The sequence below is a fragment of the Canis lupus genome, chromosome 27, assembly GCF_011100685.1.
Source record: "Canis lupus familiaris isolate Mischka breed German Shepherd chromosome 27, alternate assembly UU_Cfam_GSD_1.0, whole genome shotgun sequence".
In the NCBI taxonomy this organism is placed as follows: Eukaryota; Metazoa; Chordata; class Mammalia; order Carnivora; family Canidae; genus Canis; species Canis lupus.
Genome location: NC_049248.1, coordinates 8,263,744 through 8,288,671, shown reverse-complemented (window position 1 = coordinate 8,288,671; position 24,928 = coordinate 8,263,744). Strand labels below are relative to the sequence as shown.

At 41.4% G+C, this 24,928-nt stretch overlaps 1 protein-coding gene and 1 long non-coding RNA gene across 3 annotated transcripts in view; both read right to left on the bottom strand.

Moving 5' to 3' along the window:
* Positions 1–3,920, bottom strand: part of LOC611565 (antigen WC1.1-like) — a 32,119-nt gene extending 28,199 nt beyond the window's left edge. The window contains exon 1 of one of the 2 annotated variants that reach the window (XM_038576678.1): positions 3,784–3,920. In XM_038576678.1, the coding sequence (XP_038432606.1) occupies positions 3,784–3,859 (76 nt within the window). In that variant the 5' untranslated portion in view covers positions 3,860–3,920. The remainder of the gene's footprint in view (positions 1–3,783) is intronic. The other variant, XM_038576679.1, reaches the window with a different exon arrangement.
* Positions 3,921–12,310: 8,390 nt separating this feature from the next.
* Positions 12,311–24,723, bottom strand: LOC119866329. The gene is made up of 3 exons (XR_005379631.1): positions 24,542–24,723; positions 23,987–24,123; positions 12,311–13,031 (listed from the first exon to the last, which is right to left on the bottom strand). It is a non-coding gene; the product is annotated as an uncharacterized LOC119866329 (long non-coding RNA).
* Positions 24,724–24,928: the final 205 nt, after the last annotated feature.

Sequence of the window (24,928 nt, the reverse complement as noted above, 5' to 3'; positions counted from 1 at the left end):
GTGATATAAATATGCATATACTAAACATGTATGCATTCATGGGTCTGTATAATATTAGACATTATTATTAATACCAAAAATTATAAACAACTTCATTTCTAGAATGCAAAGCCTTAGCTTAAATTTTATTTCATAAAGGAAATCTCTGCTTTTCTCAGCTAGAGTATGTAACCCTGATTGTGTCTCCACCAGTGGCACTTATTAGAGTTTATTATAAATTCTTGTGTTGGTGCCCAGTCTCACCAGACTGTTAGCTTCAGGGGCCAGGGAACACTTCCTTCACCCCTGCTAGGTCCTCTGTACCTAATGAACTGCAAAGGGGATATATCAACTTAACAGTCCCCCCACCCCAGCCCATCTTAAACTCAATAAACATTTGTGGAATTAAAGTCTAAATAAGTCCAAAAAGGATATAATGGAAAGGCCATGGTGTTATTTAGCATGTTTTTAAAGTGGCATTCAAATCAGTCAGAAAAGATAAAAACATCATTCAGGAAATAATGTTGGAAAAAAATAAAGTTAGATATCACTTCCTATCATTCAGTAAAATAACTTATGTAGTTATCTAGTATTGATGTATTTTTTCAGACTTTTAAAAAGATTTAATTAATTTACTTAGAGAAAGAACAGGCAAGTACAGAGGCTGAGAGAGAGGAAGAGAGAATCTCAAGCAGATTGCGCTGAGTGCAGGGCCTGATGCAGGGCTCAACCCCAGGACCCCAAAATCATGAGCTGAGCCAAAATTAAGAGTCAGATGCTCAACCAACTGAGCCACTCAGCATTGACATATATTTTAAAATATTTACAAAATTATTAAAATAAAGATGCAACAATTTATTTAAAATTGAAGCCGAGAAGAGCTTTCTTAGGCTCTGAATGCAGAAACCAAAAAGGGGGGAAATTTTTATAGATTTGACTATTAACATCAGAACCCCCCATGCAGGGCATGATGCTGAGTGAAATAAGTCAATCAGAGAAGGACTATCATCATATGGTTTCACTCATACGTGGAATATAAGGAATAGTGAAAGGGTTTATAAGGGAAAGGAGGGGAACTGAGCAGGAAAAATTAGAGAGGAAGACAACCCATAAAAGACTCCTAACTCTAGGAAACAAACAATGGGTTGCAGAAGGGGAGGTGGGGGGAGGATGGGGTGACTAGGTGATGGGCACTGAGGGGGGCACTTATGGTATAAGCACTGAGTGTTATACTATATGATGGCAAATTGAATTAAAATTTTAAAAAAAGAACCCTCCATGCATCTAAAAACATAGGAACAATAAAATAAAAATAAACTGAGGGAAATATTTGCAGCCTATTAATGGAAAAATTCAATAGGGACAATAATCATGGACCCAACTTGCCTGGGTTCAAATCCCCCCTTTGCTACTTACACCTGTCTCACCTTGGGCAAGTGATTGAACTTTGCTTTGCTTCAGTTTTCTAATCTATTTTTTGAGATAAAAACATCATTTGCCTTGTAGGGTTGTTGGGCACTCACATGAGGTCACAGAAGTGAATGCAGTGAAAGTATCTGGTGCTGGTAATCATAGTCATATTTGTAGTGGTAGTAATAGTACAAAGAGCTCCAATATAAATCATGACAAAAATGACAAACATCCCAGGTTTAAAAGGACAGACGTCATTAGCAAGTAATTTGCAAATGAAGGATTAAATTAACTAATATGTAACAGTTTTTGTTTACGACACTGGCCAAATTTTTAGAACTTGATAAAAAACCAATGTTGGTGAGGGGCTATGGAAACTAACTCTCATACGGTGTTGGTGGGAATAAAACAACGCAAACATTTCTGGCAGGCAATGGATCTTCATGTATCAAAAGCTCTGAAGGTATTCACAGCCTATAAAACAGCAATTCCACTGTTAGAATGTTATTAAGAAAAAAAACCATGAAGTAATTTACATTTAAACTCAAGGAAGTTCATGACAACATGTTTCATAAAAGCCAAAACATTGAAAACAGCTAAATGCCCAAAGCCCACTGACGAGTGACTGGGCAAGTATGTTGCATTTTGGTCATGAAATAACTGGAAGCAATTAAATTTTTCTATAATACTCCTATAATAGTCCATATTTTTGTAAGACTGCCATAAAACACTTTTAGTGTGTAAAAGAGGAGTAAAATGATGTCCAAAATATATTGTCAATTTTTAAAAAGAGTTTACAAAATAATAAACACTGAATTGTCCATCTTTGAGGGTCTATGTTTCTGTGTATACGGCATAAATTGTATTTCAAAGGATAATCTTCTCTCGATGCCCCACATGAATTTTACAGTGGAGACTCCTGTTAACATGTGCCCAACTCAGAAATAATCAATGCTCCAAAAGGCCAGGACTATTATTTTACAAAGAGCAAGGCCAATGTTGTATGAAGTAGAATAAATTTTTAGCAGGATAACACTGGATAGTGTTGATTCTAGGAAAATAAAAAGAATGCTTGCTTTGGTGAAATATTCTTGCAACTTAAGCTACTATTGAAAAAATCCTATAGTTTCCTAGTAAGAAGAGGGGGCTTTATATCAGAACACTCATTGTCTATCTCCCTCATGGGACTGAAACTCTATCGGTACCTCAGAGTCATCAAGAGAAGAATTTTCACCAGCATCTGGCCAACACTCATGGAGCAGAAACTTGGCGGGATGAGGTTTCCCAATCCCCATTCCAATTCCCTTGGACTGAGAGGAGTCCAAGCTGTAAGCAGCCTCAGCCTGGACTTACAGCCAAATCTGAAAGAGTTGCCCCTTCCCTGGGCTCAAAGCTAGATTTTTTGCAGCCCTATCTCTCTGAGTCCAAGTTTCAGTGGAAACCAGCTTTCAGAGAGGGGTAGAAGAGAGAAAATATACCCTACAGAATTCAGAAAGGACCAGTCCAGGATCCCAGCAAGTCTGGAAATGATTCACAAGGACTGGGACAAAGACTCGGGAAACTTAATTTAACCAATGCTGTGCATCAGTTAATCTCTATCAACAAGAGGCCTCCTGTCACGGCTGCGGGTTCCTCTGCTCTACAACAGACACTCGGTAGGAATAAGTGAGGCCAGGAGACAAAGCCTCTCACAGAACCCAGCAGACACCACAGTCAAGCAGAGAGAAGGCCATGGGACTGAAGAAGAGAGGCCAAAGAAGAGAGGCAGGTGTGAGATTATCTATGATCTGGTTACATACGGGACATGGCACTCCCAACAGTGTGGGCACTGTGTGTTGCAGAGCAACCGATTCAGTCACATCTCAGCAGCCCTGCTCCTCCCCCAACAGACAGCCTTCATACCCTCTCATACTCATTCTATACGCGCACACACAAGCATATAGCCTACACATAAGCACAGAAAACATAGAAATCCTGATGGGGGTAGTCCTCTGCAAAGCAAGCAAATGGAGTGTGCAAGGAGCAGCCCAGAGACACAGCTGAGGTCAATCACTGTTCCTTCCCACACACGAGGAGCCACCAGGACCGACCAAATGCTCCCTGAAAACAAGGGAGATGTTGGTAACCTGGGTAGCTCAGTGGTTGAGCGTCTGCCTTCAGCTCAGGGCATGATCCCGGGGTCACAAGATCAAGTTCCACATCAGGCTCCCTGCTGGAGCCTGCTTCTCCCTCTGCCTGTGTCTCTGCCTCTCTCTGTCTCTCATGAATAAAAAAATAAAATCTTAAAAAAAAAAAAAAAGCATGGTTTATATGGAGGCTTTGACTCCCTGACTCCAGAAACCTTTCCCTTCACCAAGGTATCCATTCACATACTGTTGATCCCAGGAAACTCACCATGAGCACCCACCATGGTGCTGAGGAAGAAATAGAGTCCCTGAAGAGGGAGATTCAAAGCTATCTTGATTCCCATGTCGTCAAGGTCACAGTCCCAGCTGCAAAATAGCCTTGCAAAGAGGTACAGTATAACACCCACAAAGATCTACAGTAATGGGAGGGGAGAATAAAAACACATCCTCTGACATGCTACCTACTGAGAGCCAATAGAGACACATTTTACCATCTAAGATGTGATCGGAGGCTTCTTCTGCCATTTTCTGAAGCTCAAGCACCAATTAGATTCTGAATCTCCAAAATCTCCTTATATGAACAACATGGGCTTTTGAGACCATGTTTCCTTAAGTCTCTGAGAACCAGGCCCCCATGATGGAGGCTGACGTAGAAAAGTTACATCAAAAAGTATGAGTGGCTTTCTCTCCCCTAAGGGTCTGGGCTGCTCGTAGTAGACCGAGATCTTTGAGGGCCAGGGTGCCATGATCCGTTACCGTTTGAGAGGAAGTTTTGGGTGGAATCAAGCATTGTTCTTCCCTGTGACAGCTCATTGCTGAAGCAGAGAACTACAAGGAGGTTTGGAGTACAATAATGATTAGAGGGATGCAGTCAGTTAAGCATCTGCCTTTGGCTCAGGTCATGATCCCAGGGTCTTGGGATCAAGCCCCACTTTGGGCTCCCTGCTCAGTGGGGAGCCTGCTCCTCCATCTCCCTCTGCCCTTCCCCCATCTTGTGCTTTCTCATGCACATGTACTCTCTCTCTCTCTCTCTCAAATAAATAAAATCTTCTTTAAAAAATTATTATCAGAGAAGCCAGCAGAAAATGAGGACCAGCAGCATGGAATTCACAGGTGAATGTGGAGGGTTGAGATGGGAATCAAGTAGAGGAGGTGTGATTATTGGTCTTCCTTTCTCAGAAGGATCTGGAGACTGGGGACCTGGAATACAGAGGGGCCCAGAATAACAAGGGGCTTTGACAGAATCTAATTTTTCTCCCTTTAGGGATCTTTCTTAGCCTTTAAAACCACTCTGCCCTGCCCACAAATGTCATCAGGGGCTAAAGTCTCCTTTACTGGGATGAGGAGGGGCCGTAATCTACAGGATATTTACAAACCTGATCTTTACCCCCTCTAATAGCCTGGCTGGTGCTCAGGGCTCTGAGAATCCACAGCCCCTCTGTCCCCTGCAACCCCTTCTTCATTCCAGATCAGTCTTTTCCTATCTGCTCCAGCCAAATGACTGACCCACTTGCATCATTCTTCTTCCTCTATATCCACCACTCCCCACACCCCCCTTTTGGAATCTCTCTAAATTCCTAGTTTGGTGTCGTGTGAAGTGTAACCCCAAATCCATCTTATTCTTGCTATCCCGAATACACATATTCACTCTCTTTTGATAGTTTTATTGTTAGTCACACCAGAGAAAGAAACAAGGGGAGAAGGTATGAGTGCTCACTGAGGTAATACTTGTGAGTTACTGGGCATCACGCATAGCACACCATCAGCCAACATTTATTAACATCTACTCTACACACTCACATACAAATACCAAACCAAGGGCTTGGAATAAAACAGTGAACAGGACATACACAATCCCCGCACTCACAGGGTTAGTGTGATTAGAGGGGCGCAGTCAGTTAAGCATCTGCCTTTGGTTCAGGTCATGATCCCAGGGTCTTGGGATCAAGCCCCACTTTGGGCACTCCACACTTACCGGGCCGGTGGTCAAAGATGTTACACAGACCAAGTGTATATGAAATTGTTTCACAACAGATGTGAAAATCTGTAATGGAAAAAATCCCATGAGTAATGAGAGGTTACAACATGGAGGAGGCTGTGGGGAAGCCCACTCTTGCCGGGGAAGCCTCTCTTTGAAAGAGACATATCAGCTGATACAAAGTTGGAGTTTACCAGGAAACTCTGAGTCCTTCAACTCAACACTCCTAGCCCCAACCTGCCATTGCTGGGAAACAGCCCCTTTCAGAATGTTTATACTGAAATCCTGTTCTAGTTTTTTTTTTTTTTTTAAGATTTTATTTATTTATTCATGAGGGACACAGAGGGGCAGAGACATAAGTAGAGAGAGAAACAGGCTCCCCATAGGGAGCCTGATGCAGGACTCAATCCCAGGATCACAACCTGAGCCAAAAGCAGATGCTCAACCACTGAGCCACCCAGGCACCCCTGTTCTTCTAGTTCTTGCTCTCATTTCAACCATATCTATCCTTCAACTCAACCCCTTTCCTTCCTTGAATCTTTTCCTCTACTTGAGATAGAATGCACTGAGAGTTGGAGAAAGAACTAAAGATTAGATCATCAAAAGACATATTTGAGTTGAGTGGAGCATAAAGATCTGGAGCCAGGCTCCAGGGGGTTCCGAATTTGAAAGAACTAAGCTAACATTATTGAACTTGTGGAGAATGGTGAACGAGAGCAAGAGGGATGGATGGTGATGCTACCATTTTCTTCAAATGTGTAAAATGCCACAAGGAGTGATGCAACTTAACTGGCCCTATTATTTTTATGTTTTATTGTGGAACATAACTTCACATAGACCAATGCTTTGGTGCAGTCATGGGAGTGGAAATTCAGGAAGATCCAGCCAGTAAGTACCTAAAGTTGGGGAGAAAACACATGGAACTCCCAAGTTGAGGCAGAAACTGCTACACAGAGGACCAAGATAGCTGTATAATCTGTACAGTCTGTCCAGAAAAAAAAAAAAGAAAGGATAACCAGTGGAAATCTACCAGATGGAAGAAAAATTGCAAACTACCTCTCTACAGCTTGCAGATTAACAGCAGAATGAGCTCAGTCAAGCTGATCCACCAATACTACTTATTGTCAATAGGTACCACTCTTAAGAGAAGCTATCTCTTCATACACCTGGCAGGCATCAAAGCAAAAGAAAAGGAAGCTTTCTATTAAGCAGGGTTTCAAATTCACTGCTTCTCTTCCACTCAGTGTTATTTGATGCTATTTCAAAACCACACAGGATCCTTGCACCCCCGGCCAACAGGTTGACAACTCAACCATCTTGCTCCAGCTCAGTGATTATTTTGTCCTCCCTGTCACCCACAAGAGTATGAGTGGCACCCTAATATTGTTCCCACTCTGTTCAAAGAGTCCTCTTAACAGCAGACCCACGTTTCATCACCCCTACACAAGTAGTTCTTGTGTAGCCCCTACACAAGTAGTTTTAAACCTTGGGCCCATTGCTGGTTCTCTCATGTGCCAGTATCTGATAGTGAACACAGGAGTCAGCCTACATCCTCTGGGATTAAACAGTTATTTCCTCTATCCAGCTAGAAAGGGTTCTGCAGTTCCTTTCTTGCTGGATCTCTTTTCAACACTCCACTGCTCCCCACAGCTGCCTCTCAGTCTTTACTAACAGGTGTTAACAGCTATTAATACAGAAGCCTCTGAAGCCATTGAGCCAGGCCTACAGGGACTCATAGTCAAGACTGGATCAAAGGTAGAAAGACTCATGGGAAGTCAGACAGCAGTCCCAGCCTTTCCTCTCCCTCAGGCCCACAGAGTTTAAGGGTGAGCCCTAACACCTTCACTTCCATAAAGCGTAGAAAGCCCCCATTACTCACTTCCGGGTTCGACCATTTTTCCTTGGCAACCATTTTCTCTACACTCAGTCAGGAGAGGAGTATTATAAGGCTGCTACATTAAGTTTAGTGGTAAAAGTGGAAATTCTCAGGATTTTGTAAATATTTCTGTTCAGGGTCAGTTCATATCTTAGATGGGATACAGAAGGTTCACACGGCCTTCAGAACCTTCTACTCCTTACCTACTTTTGTGGAGTAGATGGCACTGGGTTAGACCCATTTCCTCATTTGGTTCTTGAAAGGTTTGAGATCTAGAACAGGAGCAGAGAGACAGACCTTGAGCTGAGAGGAAATGACTGTTCTTAGGGACAAGAGGGATGAATAAGTACTGGTGCTGCTAACACTTGTAGTGCAGGGAGAAGATAATGTATTAAATCATTGTCTGATTACCTCTTGAAGTGAAAGAGAAGGCAAAACTACTTGAAGGAGGGAAGTGGTTAGTAAAAGGTTTAGAGAGAAAAGCAAGTTTGCAATTGCCCCCATGAGAATTCCATTCTTATTATTATTCAAATCGCATTGTTTCATTTAGCTGTTAGAACAATGAGCTTCTAGAGTTAGAAACCCAGAAACTCATCTGATGACAGACAAAACAAATACAAAATTTATTGAAAAAGGGATCCCTGGGTGGCGCAGCGGTTTGGCGCCTGCCTTTGGCCCAGGGCGCGATCCTGGAGACCCGGGATCGAATCCCACGTCGGGCTCCCGGTGCATGGAGCCTGCTTCTCCCTCTGCCTGTGTCTCTGCCTCTCTCTCTCTCTCTCTCTCTCTCTCTCTCTCTGTGAGACTCTCATAATAAAAAAAAATAATAAAATTAAAAAAATTTAAAAAAAAAAAAAAAATTTATTGAAAAAGCCTGAAGCAGTTCATTGAGCCATTGAACCAAAGGAAGAGCCTCTGGATATGGAAGCTGGGACCAGCTACTGCCAGGAGTTTCTGCATTTACCCCTCAGCTGTCCTGTTCTTGCCTGGTTCCATTCATTTCTACTGCAGACCAACTCTATCCCAGTCTTACCCCAAGAGGCAAAGGAGTCTCTTCTAGCTGCAGTTTGACAAACCCAGAATAGGCCACTGGATGGCCTGCTTTAAGTCTCATGCCCATCCCTAGACCAGAAGCTATGCTCAGAAGGATGAGCTACTCTCTCTGGCTCATCCTGCATCAAGTACTCAGGATGTGGAGTGCATTACCCAAAGTTAAGAAGAGTAGAAAAGACAGAGGGATGAATAGGGGCATGCTGTGCACAATAAAATGCCAAAGTTACTTTTTTGGGTTCTCAGACCCGGTTTGAACAGAAGATCGTGGGGGGAAGAGCTTCCCATGTAGCACCAAGCAATTCTCAAACACCAGCAGGGTGTCTAAGAATTCAACTCCATTCCGCCATTATCTACCCAGAGAGAGCATCAGATTCCACAGGTTAATGGTTCAGTCCTACAAGATTGCCCCTCCTCCCCCATCACCAACATACACACACCACACTCAGGTGCTGGTCCCAAGCCCAGGTTGTTACCTATATTCCTGACAGACCAGCTACAGATGGGTGGTTTACACAACCTCCCCCTCCCCCCTCCCAGGGTTCCTTTAATCTGCTAGAGCAGGTCACAGAGCTCAGAGAAACATTTTACTTACTAGATCACCAGTTTATTACAAAAGGACACAATTCAGGAATAGCCAGATGGGAGAGATGCAAGGGGCAAGGGATGGGGGAAGGGATGCTGAGCTTCCATGTTCTGTCCAGGTAGGCCACTCCCCCTGCACCTCCAAGCATTCAACAGCCCACAAGCTCTCTGAACCCAGTCCTTCTGGGTTTGTAAAAAAATAATAAAGGAAACCTCACTAAAATAGAGTTGGGAGGTTCAGCAGGGGGAGCTTTCATGCCCTACCACTGGATGTCTACTGCAGAGCCAACACGAAGCACAGACCTTGCCCTTGGGTATCACTTTACTATCCCAGCAGGAAGAAGGAAGACTTCCTCCTCCCCAGCCACAGCCCAGCCAATGAAGAGACAGTCACAATTCAGCCAATGAAGAGCCACTATACTTAAAACCCCCAGTTTATTCCAATGGACTTTTCTTTTCTTTTTGAATATTTTATTTATTTATTCATAAGACACACAGAGAAAGAGACAGGCAGAGGGAGAGACAGGCTCCCTGCAGGACTTGAACCTGGGACCCCAGGATCAGGCCCTGAGCCTAAGGCAGTCACTCAACCACTGAGCCACCCAGGCATCCCCAAAGGACTTTTTCGTAATAACACCCTCCCAACTTCCTACTCTCCTCTGTAAAAAAGCATTCCTGTCCTTTGTTTGGCAGCCTTGCCAATGGTTTTGATAGTTTCCTAGTCCCAGATTACAATTCTCTGTTATTCCTGAATAAATCATCTTTTGCTAGTAAAATAACTGGCAGTGTTGTTTTTTCTAAGGTTAACAGGCTTAATGGAGCCTTCATTACATAGTCATATTGATTATATCATTGGCCTTTGGCTATTGATTCAATCTCCAGCTCCTCTCCCCTCCCCAGATGTTAGGGGATGGAACTAAGAGTTCCAACCCTCTAAGTATACTCTGGGCCCCACTGGAAACCAGTTCCCATCCTAGGTGCTTTCCCAAAGTCCCTCATTAACATAACAAAAGACACTTTTATCACTTTATATCACTTAGGAAATTCCAAGGGTTTTGGGACTGTGAACCAGGAACTGTAAGTGGTCATCTGAATGATGAAATATATATTTCTCATAAATCAGAATTCCATGGTTACCTAATGGAAAAGTTGAATGAATCCTGGTTAAAAAAAAAGAATTGTGGTCACTAAAAAGATTAGTCAGCCATGGAACAAAAGTAGAATATTGAGTAAACACAACTGATAAAGAAATGAAAACTTTTTCACTTTATTTATTTCTTAAAATTAATTCAGAGGAAAAGTTTTCCCTGTTCCCATGGCAGGTCCCAGGACTTCTCACTACTAAATAATGAACAGTCCAAGTTCACTTTAAATTACAAAACAAAGCTCAGTGCAGTAATTAGACCATATCCAGGCAGAACTCTCCTTAGACTCACCCTGGAGGATCCTGCACTTTATAGGACACTGCTCTGGCTGTCCCCTAGCCAACCCTTTTCTGCAAGGAGGAGAGTCTATGGGCAAAGTGGACATCCCCATCAAGACAGAGTCCATGCCATCCCCCTCTAGATCTCCTCTGGGTTCTCAGAACCAGGAATTCCCTGCTCAAATGGATTCCAGCCTACTCTCAGACCTGCATTGACCTTTTCCCAACCCATCCCCGCAAAGAGTGGACAAAAAGTAAGCAATCCTGGCCCTGAGAAGGCCTGGTGTTTGCTGTGGAGGTAGGGGTGCAATTTAGACCAGGGCTTCTCAAAATATGGGCTACCCACAGGCTGTATCAGCATCACCTGAGAGCTGATTAGAAATGAAAATTCTCAGGTCACACCCAAACCTACTAAATCAGAGTCTGCCTGTCACAAACTTTCCAGATTATTCTTATGCACATCAAGATTCATGAGCCCCAGGTTATATCGAGCAGGGACATATAGATTGGACTGAGCACACTTGCTCACAGGCCAGGCCTCTTGTTGTGTGGACATGTGGGAATTAGAAGAGCAGGAGGACAGGCCTTAGGCTGAGTCTCCCCACAAGGCCATGTTCTAATCCTAGCCTTCCAACCTCAGGTTTCTCTGAGGGGATAGGAGTCCTCAGTACCTTTTGAGCAAAAGATGCCTGCCCTGAACTAAGGAAAAATATCTGGCTTCAGCACTCAAGCACAAAAGGTATCCAAATCCATCTTCAAAAAACCCTCCTCTCTTGCCACTATGATCTCTTCAATATCCATAATCTGCTTAATGGGGCCAAGTGCCATGGAACCAAATCTAATATATTACCTTTGCAAATTCTGTATTTAGCTGTCTGGCTTCAGAATTTCCTATTTATTACATTTTGATGTCTTGGTGGCAATTTCCATTTTAACATTCTACTCCAGAAGCATACGAGAGCTACCGAAAACAAACAGTGGCTATGCCTATGCAGGGATCATTGAAGCTAGAGGGTGCCCTTACTGGCCAAAAAGATGGTCTGGTGTCCTGAAAGGCATCTGACATTATCTTGTTGGAATGGAAATGCTATCCATTTTTGTTGGAAATGGGTTTATTAGCTTGCAGAGCTTGAGGCCATTAAACTTTCCAACTAAATATCCAGCTTCCCTTGTTCATTACCTAGGTTTTTGATCATCTCATTCCAACCCCTCCCCCACCCTGGAGGTTACCGTCAGAAGATGCTTTGGTCATATTCAGGTAACATCTGGCTAATCTGACATGTGCAATTCCCAATGTAAATTAATAAAAATGGTATTCTCATTTCAATTTTAAATTATTTTCTGTATCCATTCATCTTTCGATGGACACCGAGGCTCCTTCCACAGTTTGGCTATCGTGGATAAAGAAGATGTGGTTTATGTATACAACGGAATATTACTCAGCTATTAGAAATGACAAATACCCACCATTTGCTTCAACGTGGATGGAACTGGGGGTATTATGCTGAGTGAAGTAAGCCAGTCAGAGAAGGACAAACATTATATGTTCTCATTCATTTGGGGAATATAAATAATAGTGAAAGGGAATATAAGGGAAGGGGGAAGAAATGTGTGGGAAATATCAGAAAGGGAGACAGAACGTAAAGACTGCTAACTCTGGGAAACGAACTAGGGGTGGTGGAAGGGGAGGAGGGCGGGGGGTGGGAGTGAATGGGTGATGGGCACTGGGGGTTATTCTGTATGTTAGTAAATTGAACACCAATAAAAAATAAATTAAAAAAATAAAAAATAAAAAATAAATTATTTTCTGAAAAGTTGCAGTCAGTAGACATATCTTCTTGAAAATAAAGACACATTTACAGTTGGATCTCTTAATGGTAACAATTTATCAATAATTATTGATAAGCGAGGAAAAAGAAGAAAAGAGTGAGGATAAGGAGGAACATGGAAAAGAAAATTCCACATGTTCATTTTCATCTAATTAATGTTACCATAAAAATCGTTTCACATAGATTTGTCCACATCTCAGATTATTTACCTATAGTAATGCCCAGAAAGGGAGTTATTATTATTATTATTATTATTATTATTATTATTATTCTATTTGCAGAAGAGCAATTATTATTATTTAAATGGCAAAAATATTGTTTTTTATCAGATTTCCATTGAGGTACCTGGAAATACTTCCATTCTCCTCTGAATCACCCAACCTTCTTGAAGGAAGAGAAAGAAAAAAATAAATATGTCTCCTTCATCCCACACTACATCTAAGTCACTATCTCTTCTAAGAGTGGCTGGAGTGGGGAGTATTTCAGGCAGTGTTGATGACTCCCCCTGAACCCCCAAGGCTCACTGTCCACCCTACCATCACCCTACACATGGAATCTTTCCATAGCCTTTGTCGGGTTCTGGGTTTCTGAGTTCCAAATATTTAAATGGTTCCTTTTTACAAAGAAATGTTCGAGTCTAACTGTTATCCACTCCTTGTATCAGTGTACTTGTCCAACGTGGGAGAACATGAGCTTCTACACAGGTGTGAAGATTCCTGGTTCCAAGTATGCCAGTTACAGGATCACAAGATGGCAGAGCTGGGAAGATGAGTTCCTGGAAGCAGACAGAGCCAAGTCAAAAGTCATCATTTGCCCTGGGTGTTATACTATATGTTGGCAAATCAAACTCCAATAAAAAAATATACAAAAGTAAAAAAATAGAAATAGGGGAATCCCTGGGTGGCTCAGTGGTTTGGCGCCTGTCTTTGGTCCAGGACGTGATTCTGGAGACCCGGGATCAAGTCCCACGTTGGGCTCCCGGCGTGGAGCCTTCTTCTCCCTCTGCCTGTGTCTCTGCCTCTCTCTCTCTCTCTCTCCCTCTCTATCATGAATAAATAAATAAAATCTTTTAAAAAAAGAAATAAAAAAGATCACAATATCTATTTCATAGTAAAGTGTCCTAGAACGGTCTGTTGACTAAGATATCAAAGTTCCATTATTTGAACTCTGAAATAAATTAATGAAGATAGAAATATAGACACTAAAGAAATGGGTTATGGTCATCAATCATATGGTATGATTGATGATGGTGTTGATGGTAATGAATAGATACATACATACATACATACAATATCTAAACATAAGGGGCTTTTTAATTACACTACCCTTTCCTTTTATTGCATTTCATTTTATGTGAACTATCCCTTTCAGCAAATCACCAAATGATCTTCAGGTGAGAAAGAGACTATTACTACAGCAAATAGAGGAAGAAGGAGTCAATGTTCAACTCTAGCCCTCCAAAATAAGATTTTTAGATCCCAAGAAGAAAATAGTTTCAGAAAACTATGTTTCTCTAAACTTCAAATGTTTCCCCTTTGTATATTAAGAGTTTGGTTTGGTAGGACTCAGAACACAGTGGTATTATAAACCACAGCTAAAGAAGACACAAAATATAATTTAAGGAAACCGCCCCAGACAGAAAGGGAAATGAGAAAGTCCTTTGCTAGGGAGGGTGGCTGCAGAGGGTAAAGGTCAAAGAAGAAGCATGTGAAACAACAAAAAGAAGGGGGCAGATGCTGCCTGAAACTACCAGTGACCTGACACACATACCTTCTTAGACCTAAGGCCAAGAGGGGGCAAGAATGAAACCCCAGATGGATTGAGGGGAAAGCCAAAACAGAGAGGACTTGTGCCCATTTTAGTCATTGCTGCCTTACTCTGTAGCTTCCATTGATCAGAGATGTTCTCAGAGGTTCCCCCAGAGAGCAGCCCTAAGGGAGGTATAGAGTGAGAAGGGCAGCAGGAAAATACAAGACAGAGCCTCCCACTTCAAAATTCAGCCTTGCTAACACACACTACCACTGCATTCTTCACACCCCCTTAAGCTCAGGTTCTCATACTGCACCCCTGCAGTGCACATAAACCCACCCTGGGCCCCCTTCACCTTGGCCCTCAACATTTAAGCACACAGATATGGAATGATGCATTCTGTGGCATCCTCATTCCCCAGGGTCACCCCTTCCCCCCACCTCTCAAGCTCAGAGACAGCTTCATGCCTCACCCCATCCTACACAGGAAGTTCTCAGTGGGACAAACACGGAGGGCAGCTATGAGTCAGTCCACAGCCTTGTCACATACTCCACTAAAAGGACCCACCTCATCCAGGTCAGCTAATACAGGTTCTCTGTCCCTCCCATGCCCATTTTTTTTGTCCTGGAGACCTGGGTAAATTATAAGGGAGAAAAAAGCAATTGAACACATGTGTTTCTCTCCCTAAATATTCGAATAGTTACTTATTAATTTCCCAAGAATCACCTACTTGTCTGTATCTCCCATTCCTAAGTCCCATGGCTGTCCATGAGCCCTGTCTCCTTCTATATCTGTAATCTTAACAAATTAATGATAATAACTGATTATAAATCTCAGAAATGGGATTCGATCTCAGATGCCACAGCTAAGATAGGATCTGGTCACCCAGAGTCAATGCTTTCCTGCATCTGAGGCCCATTCTTTCCCCAGTTTGAGACTCTACATCATCACTACAAACCATTCACCCAGGCACCTAGAACACAAGATATGCTTGCTGCAGTCCAGGCATCCCTTCTGACAGGATGACGTAGGCATGCATTTAGTATAACCAGTTTCATTGGGTCTCATTTCTCTCAGGACTGAGATCTCGTAGAGAAGGCACTGTTGTGGGCTCCAGACCCTGTTATAGGGAATGATGGGCTGGAAAGGCGTTGCTCAACTCAGGGCTGGCAGGCCATCTCCAGGTAGCACCCTGTACTCCAGAGCTGAGGGTACAGAGTCAACATTAGCCTACTTGCCCTCCCCCTAACCCCGATAAAAATCTTCTTTGACACTTGAGGAAATACCATGTACAATCTTATCAAAGATGAAAAGGAGGAAAATTTGAGAGGCTACCAATCCGTCTGGGGCTCACAATGAACGTGACAGAGAACAACACGGTAGTCAAGAGAACAGATCCAAGAGCTAGACCATCAGGTCTTGACTCACAGCTCTGCCACATACTCTGTGTGTAATCTTTGTTAAAACCACAGGCCCAAAATGGCATCCCTTTGGCTGAGTTCCCAAACTGCATCTTAATAGCTTATCTAATTGCAATCTCAATCTCCCCAGAAATGTAGTTTTAGCCAATCAGCCAGGAATATTCTGATCCAGACCAATGAGTCGGCCACCCAGCCTCTCTCCATCCCTGAAAAATGAGGAAATCTACCTAAAGCCCCCTGCTCATCCCCCTAAGGGAAAGCTACCTTGCCTGGAACAATGCTTTTCTTTTGCTAGTAACTTTCCTATCTCACCCTCCTTCCTATAAAAACCTTCCATTTCGCTCAATTCCTTGGAGCTCCTCTCTGCTTGCTAGGTGGGATGCTGCCTGATTCATGAATCATCTAATAAAGCCAATTCAGTCTTCAAATTTACTAGGTTTTTTAACACCTTGAATGGATTTCTTAAACTCTCTGTGCCTTGGTTGCCCCTTCTATGATAAGAGGGTAACCACTATGCCTGAAGAAGAGAGTTTTGGTGAGGATGAAATGAGTTGGCATTAGTAAATGATATTATGGGGTGCCTGGGTGGCTCAGTCAGTTAAGTGTCTGTGTGTCAACTTGGTCATGATCCCAGGGTCCTGGGATTGAGTCCCATGTAAAGCTCCTTACTCAGCAGGGAGCCTACTTCTCTCTCTCTCCTGCTCCATCTCCCCCTGCTTGTGTGCTCTCTCTCTCTCTCTCTCTGTCTCTCTTTCTCGCAAATAAATCTTTAAAAAAAAAAAGTAAATGATATTATAAGTGCTAGCTCATAGTAGTACACAAAAGTAGTGGAAAAGTAGTATTAGGGCATCTTTCTACATCCCATCCCAGGAATCACAGGACTTTAGAATGTGCGACTAAATTATTTTACCCCTAGCCTATCAGAAATCCATCATGGAACCACATTGGTGGCTCAATGGTGTGATGAGAATTGTTTCCACTCAGATGCGTGCCTTCTGCAGTTGCCCCTCTCGTCTCTGTTCCTGTTCTACTGATCACGAAATTGTACCTTAGTATCTACAGCCTTTCATTAATTTATTTATCTGCCCATTTTGCTTCATAAGTTCCAGTGTGCTATAAAAGCTCTATATCTAATTTACCTCTATATTCTCAATGCCTGGCTATTAAAAAATCCCAAGTTATATTTAGTAAATTATATTAAATGAATGCATAAATAAAATGGCACTCAAGCAGGTGTTTTTCACAAACCATCTCAACTAAAAAGAACTATTTCAAGAATATCATTCAACTCCATGTCATAAGAGTTTCACATTGCAATGCAAATGCTCATCGCAGTAGCATTAAGTGCTATTCTATTAATATATTTCATATAATGCCATTAAATGGTATGAGTGAGGGTTCAAAACAACACAGTGGGGACGCCTGGGTGGTTTAGCAGTTGAGCATCTATCTTCCTTTGGCTCCTGGACTTCCAGGATCGAGTCCTCCATTGGGTTTCCCACAGGAAGTCTGCTTCTCCCTCTGCCTGTGTTTCTGCATCTCTCTGTGTCTCTCATGAATAAATAAATAAAATCTTTAAAAATTAATAATTTTAAAGAAAAACATACAATGTTCCTGCAATGAATACAGTAAATCCCAAATTCCAGAAACCAAAGCAGCCCCATTCCCAGAGCAGTGATAAGACTGCCAGTTTTAAAAACACACAGATGCTGCAGGTCTCTTTGTGTACCCCAAGATACAGAAGACAAACCACAATGTATTGACAGGTGAAGACTTGAAGCCTCTTAACCTAGCCTTAATCAGATATGGCTAAGTTAGCAGGATGTTACATATTTATCACTTGGTACATTTCCAATTAAAACCACACATGATTGTAACAGGAAGAAAATTTTGTTACAAAAACTATTAATTCAACATCTTCTATATGGAACACAAAATGTAGAAGTAAAGAGCAGAAAGAATTTTGTTTTTCTACTTAGGATACCAATTTGGCCTTTTGGATCATAAGATAATGCAGTATGTTACAATAGTATTGTAACATAGTGTTACTACTCCTAACTTACCCATGAGAAAGTGGCTTAAGAGGTTAAGTAATCTCTTTTCTGAAAAGTTAATAATTAAACTTTCTTGCATGAGAGATAGTTCATCAAGAGCTATCAGAGTGACAAAAATGCAAAATATTCCAATTAAGATATAAAATATTCCTTATGAAAAATAATAATAAAATGTTCCTTACGAGTTAAAAAATATCTATGCAACATTAAAAAGAAATTATTAATTGAGTTGTTTCACCTAAGCATTAGAGCTCCACCTCACCCATTCTGTGCTCCTTATGTGGGTGGTGCCAGGATTTAGGTAAGGCTGCTTTAGCAAACCCATTTTGTTTCAAGGGACAAAGGCATGAGCGGGCTCAGGTCCAGTTCATGTTTATTCAGCATTTCACAGTCTATGGGCAGCAACATCTAGCAAGGAGCTTAGCACTGAATGGGTCTCATGCATTACTCCACAAATCCAGTTCCTGATGCACAGAAACTAAATCAGATCAAATCTGTTAAATTGAAGACAAGCAGACGTAAAGTGGAGAACAACGACCCTTTCTCCACTGCCATTAGGGTAAGAAGCCCCCTGGGGGACACCTGGATAGCTTAGCAGTTGAGCATCTGCCTTCAGCTCAGGTTGTGATCCTGGAGTCCTAGGATCAAGTCCTGCATTGGGCTCCCTGCAGGGAGCCTACTTCTCCCTCTGTCTATGTCTCTGCCTCTCTCTGTCTCTCATGAATAAATAAATAAAATCTTGAAGAAGGAGGAGGAGGAGGAGGAGGAGGAGGAGGAGGAGGAGGGGAGGGGGAAGACGCCTTCTGGTCCCAGACACCACCTTTGGAAGGAGAAAGAGGAAATTCTTCCTGAAAAAAGAAAACCAACTCCAATCAAGGATCTCAATCTAGAATCAGCAAAGTATTTATTGCACTGACTCTGAGTGAACTTCAAGAACACATTTTAAATGAGAGAGTATGAGTGAACTTTATGGAAATTTTTAATCAACACAAACCCCCCTTGCCAGTGAGCAAGATGAAATCAGTTACAAAAATAGAAAACACTACATTTGTGTATATTTGAGTCCTAGAGGACATTCTCAAGTCCATTAAAGATATATAATTCCCAAATCTTACTGAGATTTTTTTCATTTTGTATATTCTTTCATCATGATAAGTGTACTCTTTAACCCCATCCTCTACTTCCCCCACTTCTCTATTTCCCCCACTTCCCTCCTCCCCCACACCTCCCTCTGGTAACCAGCAGTGTGTTCTCTATAGTTCAGAGTCTATTTCTTGGTTTCTCTCTCTCTCTCTCTCTCTCTTTCTCTCTCTCTCTCTCCCTTTCCCTTTGTTCATTTATCTTGTTTCTGAAATTTCACATGAGATCGTATGGTATTTGCCTGGAGTTCCCTGACCAATATATTTCAAGTAGCAATATACTCTCTAGCTCTATTCATGTTGTTGCAAATGGCAAGATTTCATTGTTATTGTGGCTGAGTAATATTCCATTGTGTATATATACCACACTTTCTTTATCCATTCATCTATCAATGGGCACTTGGGCTGCTTCCATAATTTGGCTATTGTAAATAATGCTGTGATAAACACAGGGGTGCATGTTTCCCTTTGAATTCGTGTTTTTGTATTTAGGGGAAAGATGCCCAATAGTGTGATTCCTGGTCAAAGGCTAGCTCTATTTTTATTTTTTTGAGGAAACTCTATCCTGTTTTCCACAGTGACTGCACCAGTCCACATTCCCACCAACAGTGCATGAAGGATCCTTTTTCTCCACATCCTTGTCAACACTTGTTGTTCCTTGTGTTTTTTTATTTTAGCCATTCTGATAGGTATGAGGTAATATCTCATTACAGCTTTTTTTTTTTTTTTTTGGTAGTTTTTTTTTTTTTTTAAGTCAGCTTTATATCCAACATGGGGCTTGAACTCACAAGTCAAGTATCACATGACTTACCCACTAAGCCAGCCAGTTATCCCTGTCACTGTAGTTTTGATTTGCATTTCCCTGATGATGAGTGATGCTGAGCATCTTTTTGCCTGTCTGCTGGTTATATGTCCTCTTTAGAGAAATATCTATTCATGTCTTATGCCCATTTGTAATTGGATTACTTGTTTTGAGGGTATTAAGTTGTATCAGTTCCTTATATATTTTGGATACTAATCCCTTATGATAACAATATCATTTGCAATATCTTCCCCCATTCCATAGGTTGCCTTTTAGTTTTGTTAATTGTTTCCTTCATTTGCAGAAGCTTTTTATTTTGATGTAGTCCCAACAGTTTATATTTGTTTTCATTTCAGAAGGCATATCTAGAAAATTGTTGGATGGCCAATGTCAGAGAGACTACTGCCTGTGCTCTCTGCAAGGATTTTCTGGTTTAGGTCTCACATTTAGGTCTTTCCTGAGTTTATAAATGCTCCAAGCCATCATCTCTGTGAAGCACTTTCTGTTTCTTCCAGCCAGAAATCACTGCTGTGACTGTGACTACTGCACGAACATGCTTACTGTCTCCAAATTGGAAACTTTTTTAGAGAAGGGACTGTGTCTTATTCTTCAGTGTCTCTTTAGGGCCAAGTAAGGGTGCATAGTAAGAACTTAATATATATTGAATAAAGAAATGGATGCATGAACAAAGGATGAAAAAAAACCCTACAGTTTGTAACTACTGGGGTTCATGGGAGCTAGGAACCAGGGAAGACCACAAATCTGACAAATCACATTCAGCACAGACTAAAGTAGAGGTAAGAAGTTCAAGATCCTATCAGTCAGAGGAATCAAATATAAAATGACTTCAGTACCTACTCCGGGGAAAGTTCAAATGATGTTCAATTTCTACACAAAGCTGTACCTCACAAGCTTCTCCAAGAAAAAACTGACATCATTGTTATCAAAAGTTTGATTGAAGAATATAACATAGACAGTAAGATTCCCATCAAAGATCTCTTTTGCTAGGCGCTAATGACTAGTTCTGGCCAATGAAGTGCAAGTAGTGTCCCATATGTTTCTTCCCAGTGGAGGCAATGGGGAGCCCAAGTACCACCTTCTAGTCTCTCACTTTCTTCCCCCAGAAGCTATATGTTCCAGACGGTATATCAACAAGATGGCAGAGCCTTCAGTCAGCCTGGGCCCCTGATTTACTGAGGAGAGCAGCGCCCTCCACTGACCAGGGTAGATTTGTAGCACAGTGATAAGTCTGGTGTGTGTGTGTGTGTGTGTGTGTGTGTGTGTGTGTGTGAACTACTGAGATTTTTGTGTTCATTTCTTCCAGCCACATAAGGTAGTCTATTCTGACTGATGCCAAGGAGAAAAAAAGATTTGGAAAGAAGGTGGAATCTGCCGCATGAAGAAGGCGCTTCTTCATAGTTTCCAGAATTCCTCCTGTGTATTCATCCAGAATTCCTCCTGTGTATTCATCCCAAGCTGCCCTCTCAGATCTGCATGCTTCCTCTGTTGGACTTGTTGGTTTCCAGTTACCAGTTCTGATTAACTGACAACTAGATTAAAAACCCTTTTAAGAGCAACTGGACCTGGACACATCTCTATCCTTTTACATCTCCTTTTAGCACAGTCTATGCCAAAAGTCACACTCCCATTTCCCTGCTTTTGTCTCTTAGCATCTTGACCTTAATCCTTAGCCATCTCTCCTGTCTTCTGGGTTAGTCAATCCATCACCTTTGACTTTATTTTCATCCTTCCACATTCCCATGCTTTTCAACCTCTTCAATTCCTTCTTGGTTTCCTGAGCAAACCTGATCCCTGGATTTAGGGCTCCATGCTCAGGCTTTCATTACCTTCTTGGCCTTTGGGTAAAAAATAATTTCCCTGAATTACTCCTTTTCCTTAACTCAAGAAAATGGCACATTCAAAACAATTGAGCACAGTGTTGGGTCCCCTGCCAGGACTTTGTAAGGGTCCCATGCAGTGCGAGGCCATAAAGTCAGGCTTCTTAGCTTTGTGATTAATCCACCTCTGGTGGGAGCTTATGTAATTAACAATTCCAGAGCAATTTGAGTTCTTGTAGGTAGTGATTCTTAGACTTAAATCCAAGGTTATTGCTAGCACAGTTTGCTCTCTGACCCAGAAGACAGTTCAAAATAAAAGGAAAGCAGAATCTGGGCATCTGAGCCATGTACGGCTGGCACTCAGACTTCAAAGCTACATGCTCCCACATTGGTGCTCTGTTGCACATGGAGCTTTGATGCAGCTTAACGTCCTGCATGCAGACCTGCTTGGAAACCCTGAAAATATAGCCAAGTGTGTTCTTCCTTTTAACATCTAAAAAGTCTGTAAACAGTTTCTCTTTTCCTTATCATTGAATCCTTCCTATCTGGGCATGCTTACTAAGACCCCTGCAGGCTACAGACTGCTGAGGCCCTGCAGGGCCATAGGGTGGGATAAAGCCTATACCTGCTTTATGCCCCATTTTATCTCCTAGGTACTGCTACCAGAGTGCTTGAAATTTTAAACTCATTTATATATGTGCCACTTAATCTCCTAAATTAGATTTTGAGGGGAGCGGCTCTGTATTTCCAATGTCTATAACTTACTAGATGCTCAACTAATGTTTATTGAATGAATAACACTGTGCTGGACTTTTAAGAGAAATGATCTTGTGTAGAAAGAACTATTTTCAAGAACATTACTTAGATGATTAATATTTTAGCTTCAAGGACATAAGATTTGAGCAATTAATAAAGTAAAATCCATTTTTTAAGAACAGAAGGAGCTTACCACTCACGAATGTATCAGCAGCAGCAAATGCTGCCAATCTCTCTGTCTCCAAAGATACACAGGACAAACCACAATATACGAACAGCTGGAAACTTAGTAAAGAAGAGATAGGATATTTATATGTGTATATATTTATCATTTGGCTGCTTTTCAAGTAAAACCACACAGGAATATAACAGGAAGAAAAGAATATTACTTAAAAGGTTCTGCAATTCTGTTTATATGACATAAGGTGGAGATGAGGTACAGAAAGAATTCCTTTGCTTAAGAAAACAGGGTAATTAGTCTTTCACATCTTGAAAGGAGAGTCCTCTTGAGCTGATCTTGAAGGATACTGTAAAGACCAAGACAACTAAATTGTTCTACACAGTAAATTACCAGTAGGAGTAACAACAAATAGAAGAGGAGCCAGAAGGTCAGACTGCAGGAGTAGATGTATGTGTCTAACAGATTTCTATGAGGAATTTCCCAGGAGATTCAGTGGCTCCAAAAGTCTGATCCTCCCTGAACTGAAACTGCTGTCCTGAAGCGGAAAGAAATCAGTCATTCAAAAATGAAATTAAATGGTCATCTGTAAACCTGTTACTACATATTACCCCATCAGCTCCAGTAATGTAGCAGGATATCCCCTTAACAGTAAGAAGGGAGGAAAAGAAATCAAAAGAAAGTATGGAAGAAGACCAAGAAATAGGGACTTTTATGCACTCATCTGAGTAAGACTCTGCAGAGAAAAAGGCAACAGTGTAGAAAAATTAATAGATCACCTCCTGTTGCATTCTCTGGATGTCATAGTTGCTCATGAAAAATTATAAGAAATTTGAGTCCTTTTTGAAAATGAAGTGTTGCATGGCTTTCCAAATGCTAAAAGGCACGCTGGCTTTTCTATGTTGGCTTTTCCAAGATGGGTAAACTGTAATATTAATAATATATATAAATTTATTTATTTGTATATATCAACATAGCAGCTTACCTGGTCAAAACACTCAACAGAAAATACCAAAGAATACACCATCATGCCACCCAAACTGTTAGCAAAATGGTACTTGGTGGGGAGGGAGGAGTGTCAAGGAGATTCAGTACAAATAATTATGGTGCGAAAAATAAATTATTAGAGAAAAGGAATTGTATGGATGAAGAAAAGATGAAGATATTGGGACACAAAACAAAGCAGTTTCTAGAATCCAACTAGAAACCCAGAGCCATTTATTATATGAATTTATTGGAGTGATTCCTTCAGGAATTTTCCCCATTAGAAACAGTAGAGGAGAAAACCCATTGAAATACTCACATCACACAAAGTACAAAAATACTTTGTATTTTATTTATTTATTTTATTTATTCATGAGAGACACAGAGAAGGAGAGAGAGAGGCAGAGACACAGACAGAGGGAGAAGCAGGCTCCATGCAGGGAGCCCGACGTGGGACTCCATCTTGGGTCTCCAGGATCACACCCTGGGCTGAAGGCAGCGCTAAACTGAAGGCTGAGCCACCCGAGCTGCCCCAAAGTACATTTTTAAAAGAAAGTTGTATTCCTCAAAGGAGAAAGAAGGAAGATCTGTGAATGAGATGGTTAAGATCATGGAAAGTCCTTTGGCACCACCTGCTGTTGGTCCAGGGTTGGCAATCCCAAATGGTTTGGATTCCCTACACAGCTGATGTTTTTTCTTATTATTATTGGAAAATCTGCATATATTTTGTTCTTCTGTTGGGTCATTTATTCAAAGAGATAGAGATTATTTGGTTCTTTTTTAAACTAAAAAAAAAAAAAAAGTGGTACCTTGAACTAGCTGTTTAAACTGAGAAGAAGCAAATAGCAGAGAATGAGGCCTCCAGGATGAGTTCACCTCCCTTTGAGTCTTGGGTATGATTTGTGCTTTCTTCTAACATGATCCAAACAACTTAGGGTAACTTGACCTGAGAACCAGCAGAAAGTAAGAGAATTTCAAATATAAAATGGTGGTAGTAGGAGTTTTTGCCGCCTAGTAGTGGCTGCCAGATGTTGTTAGTGGAGTCAACACAGGAATTTTAACTGATAAAGTTTGTATAGGGAAACTTAAAGGAAAAGTGGTTTTTAAAATTCTGTCCTCTTGAGGGTGCCTGGGTGGTTCAGTCGGTTAAGCATCTCTTGGTTTTGGCTCAAGTTATGGTTTTAGGGCATGAGATGGAGTTCTGTAGTAGGCTCCTCGCTCAGTGAGGACTCTGCCGGAGATTCTTTCTCCCCTTCTGTCTCTGTCTGCCCCTCTCCCCTAATAACTAAATAATTTTTTAAACTCTCCTCTTGGAAATTTTGTAAATTATTTGAAAATTTTATCAATTTAGATAAGATACTAACCCAACTTGAAACAAACAGGTTCTTTCTTGGTGACATTGGAGATAATAGCCATTCACCAGGGACCAGGAGATGAGTTCCCAGGCTACCAGAAGACATTGGCTACAGTAGAGCTTAGAGGAGAACAAAAAGATATAGCCCCAGTGGCAGCCCTTCATCAAGACAAGGGACCTGCTGCTTAGAGAACAGAAAAAACGTGTGGTTACTGGAAATCCTAGAACAAGCTGTTTTAGGTGTTTTATTCTGAGAATGTGGATAGGGTTTACCCCCAATTCAATTATTTCTTTTCTTTTCCTTTCTTTGAAATATAAGCATATTATGAACATCTAGAGTTACCCTACTTCGATAATTGTCATCTTTTGTTTGAACAAGTAAAGGTTTGCTTTCCCA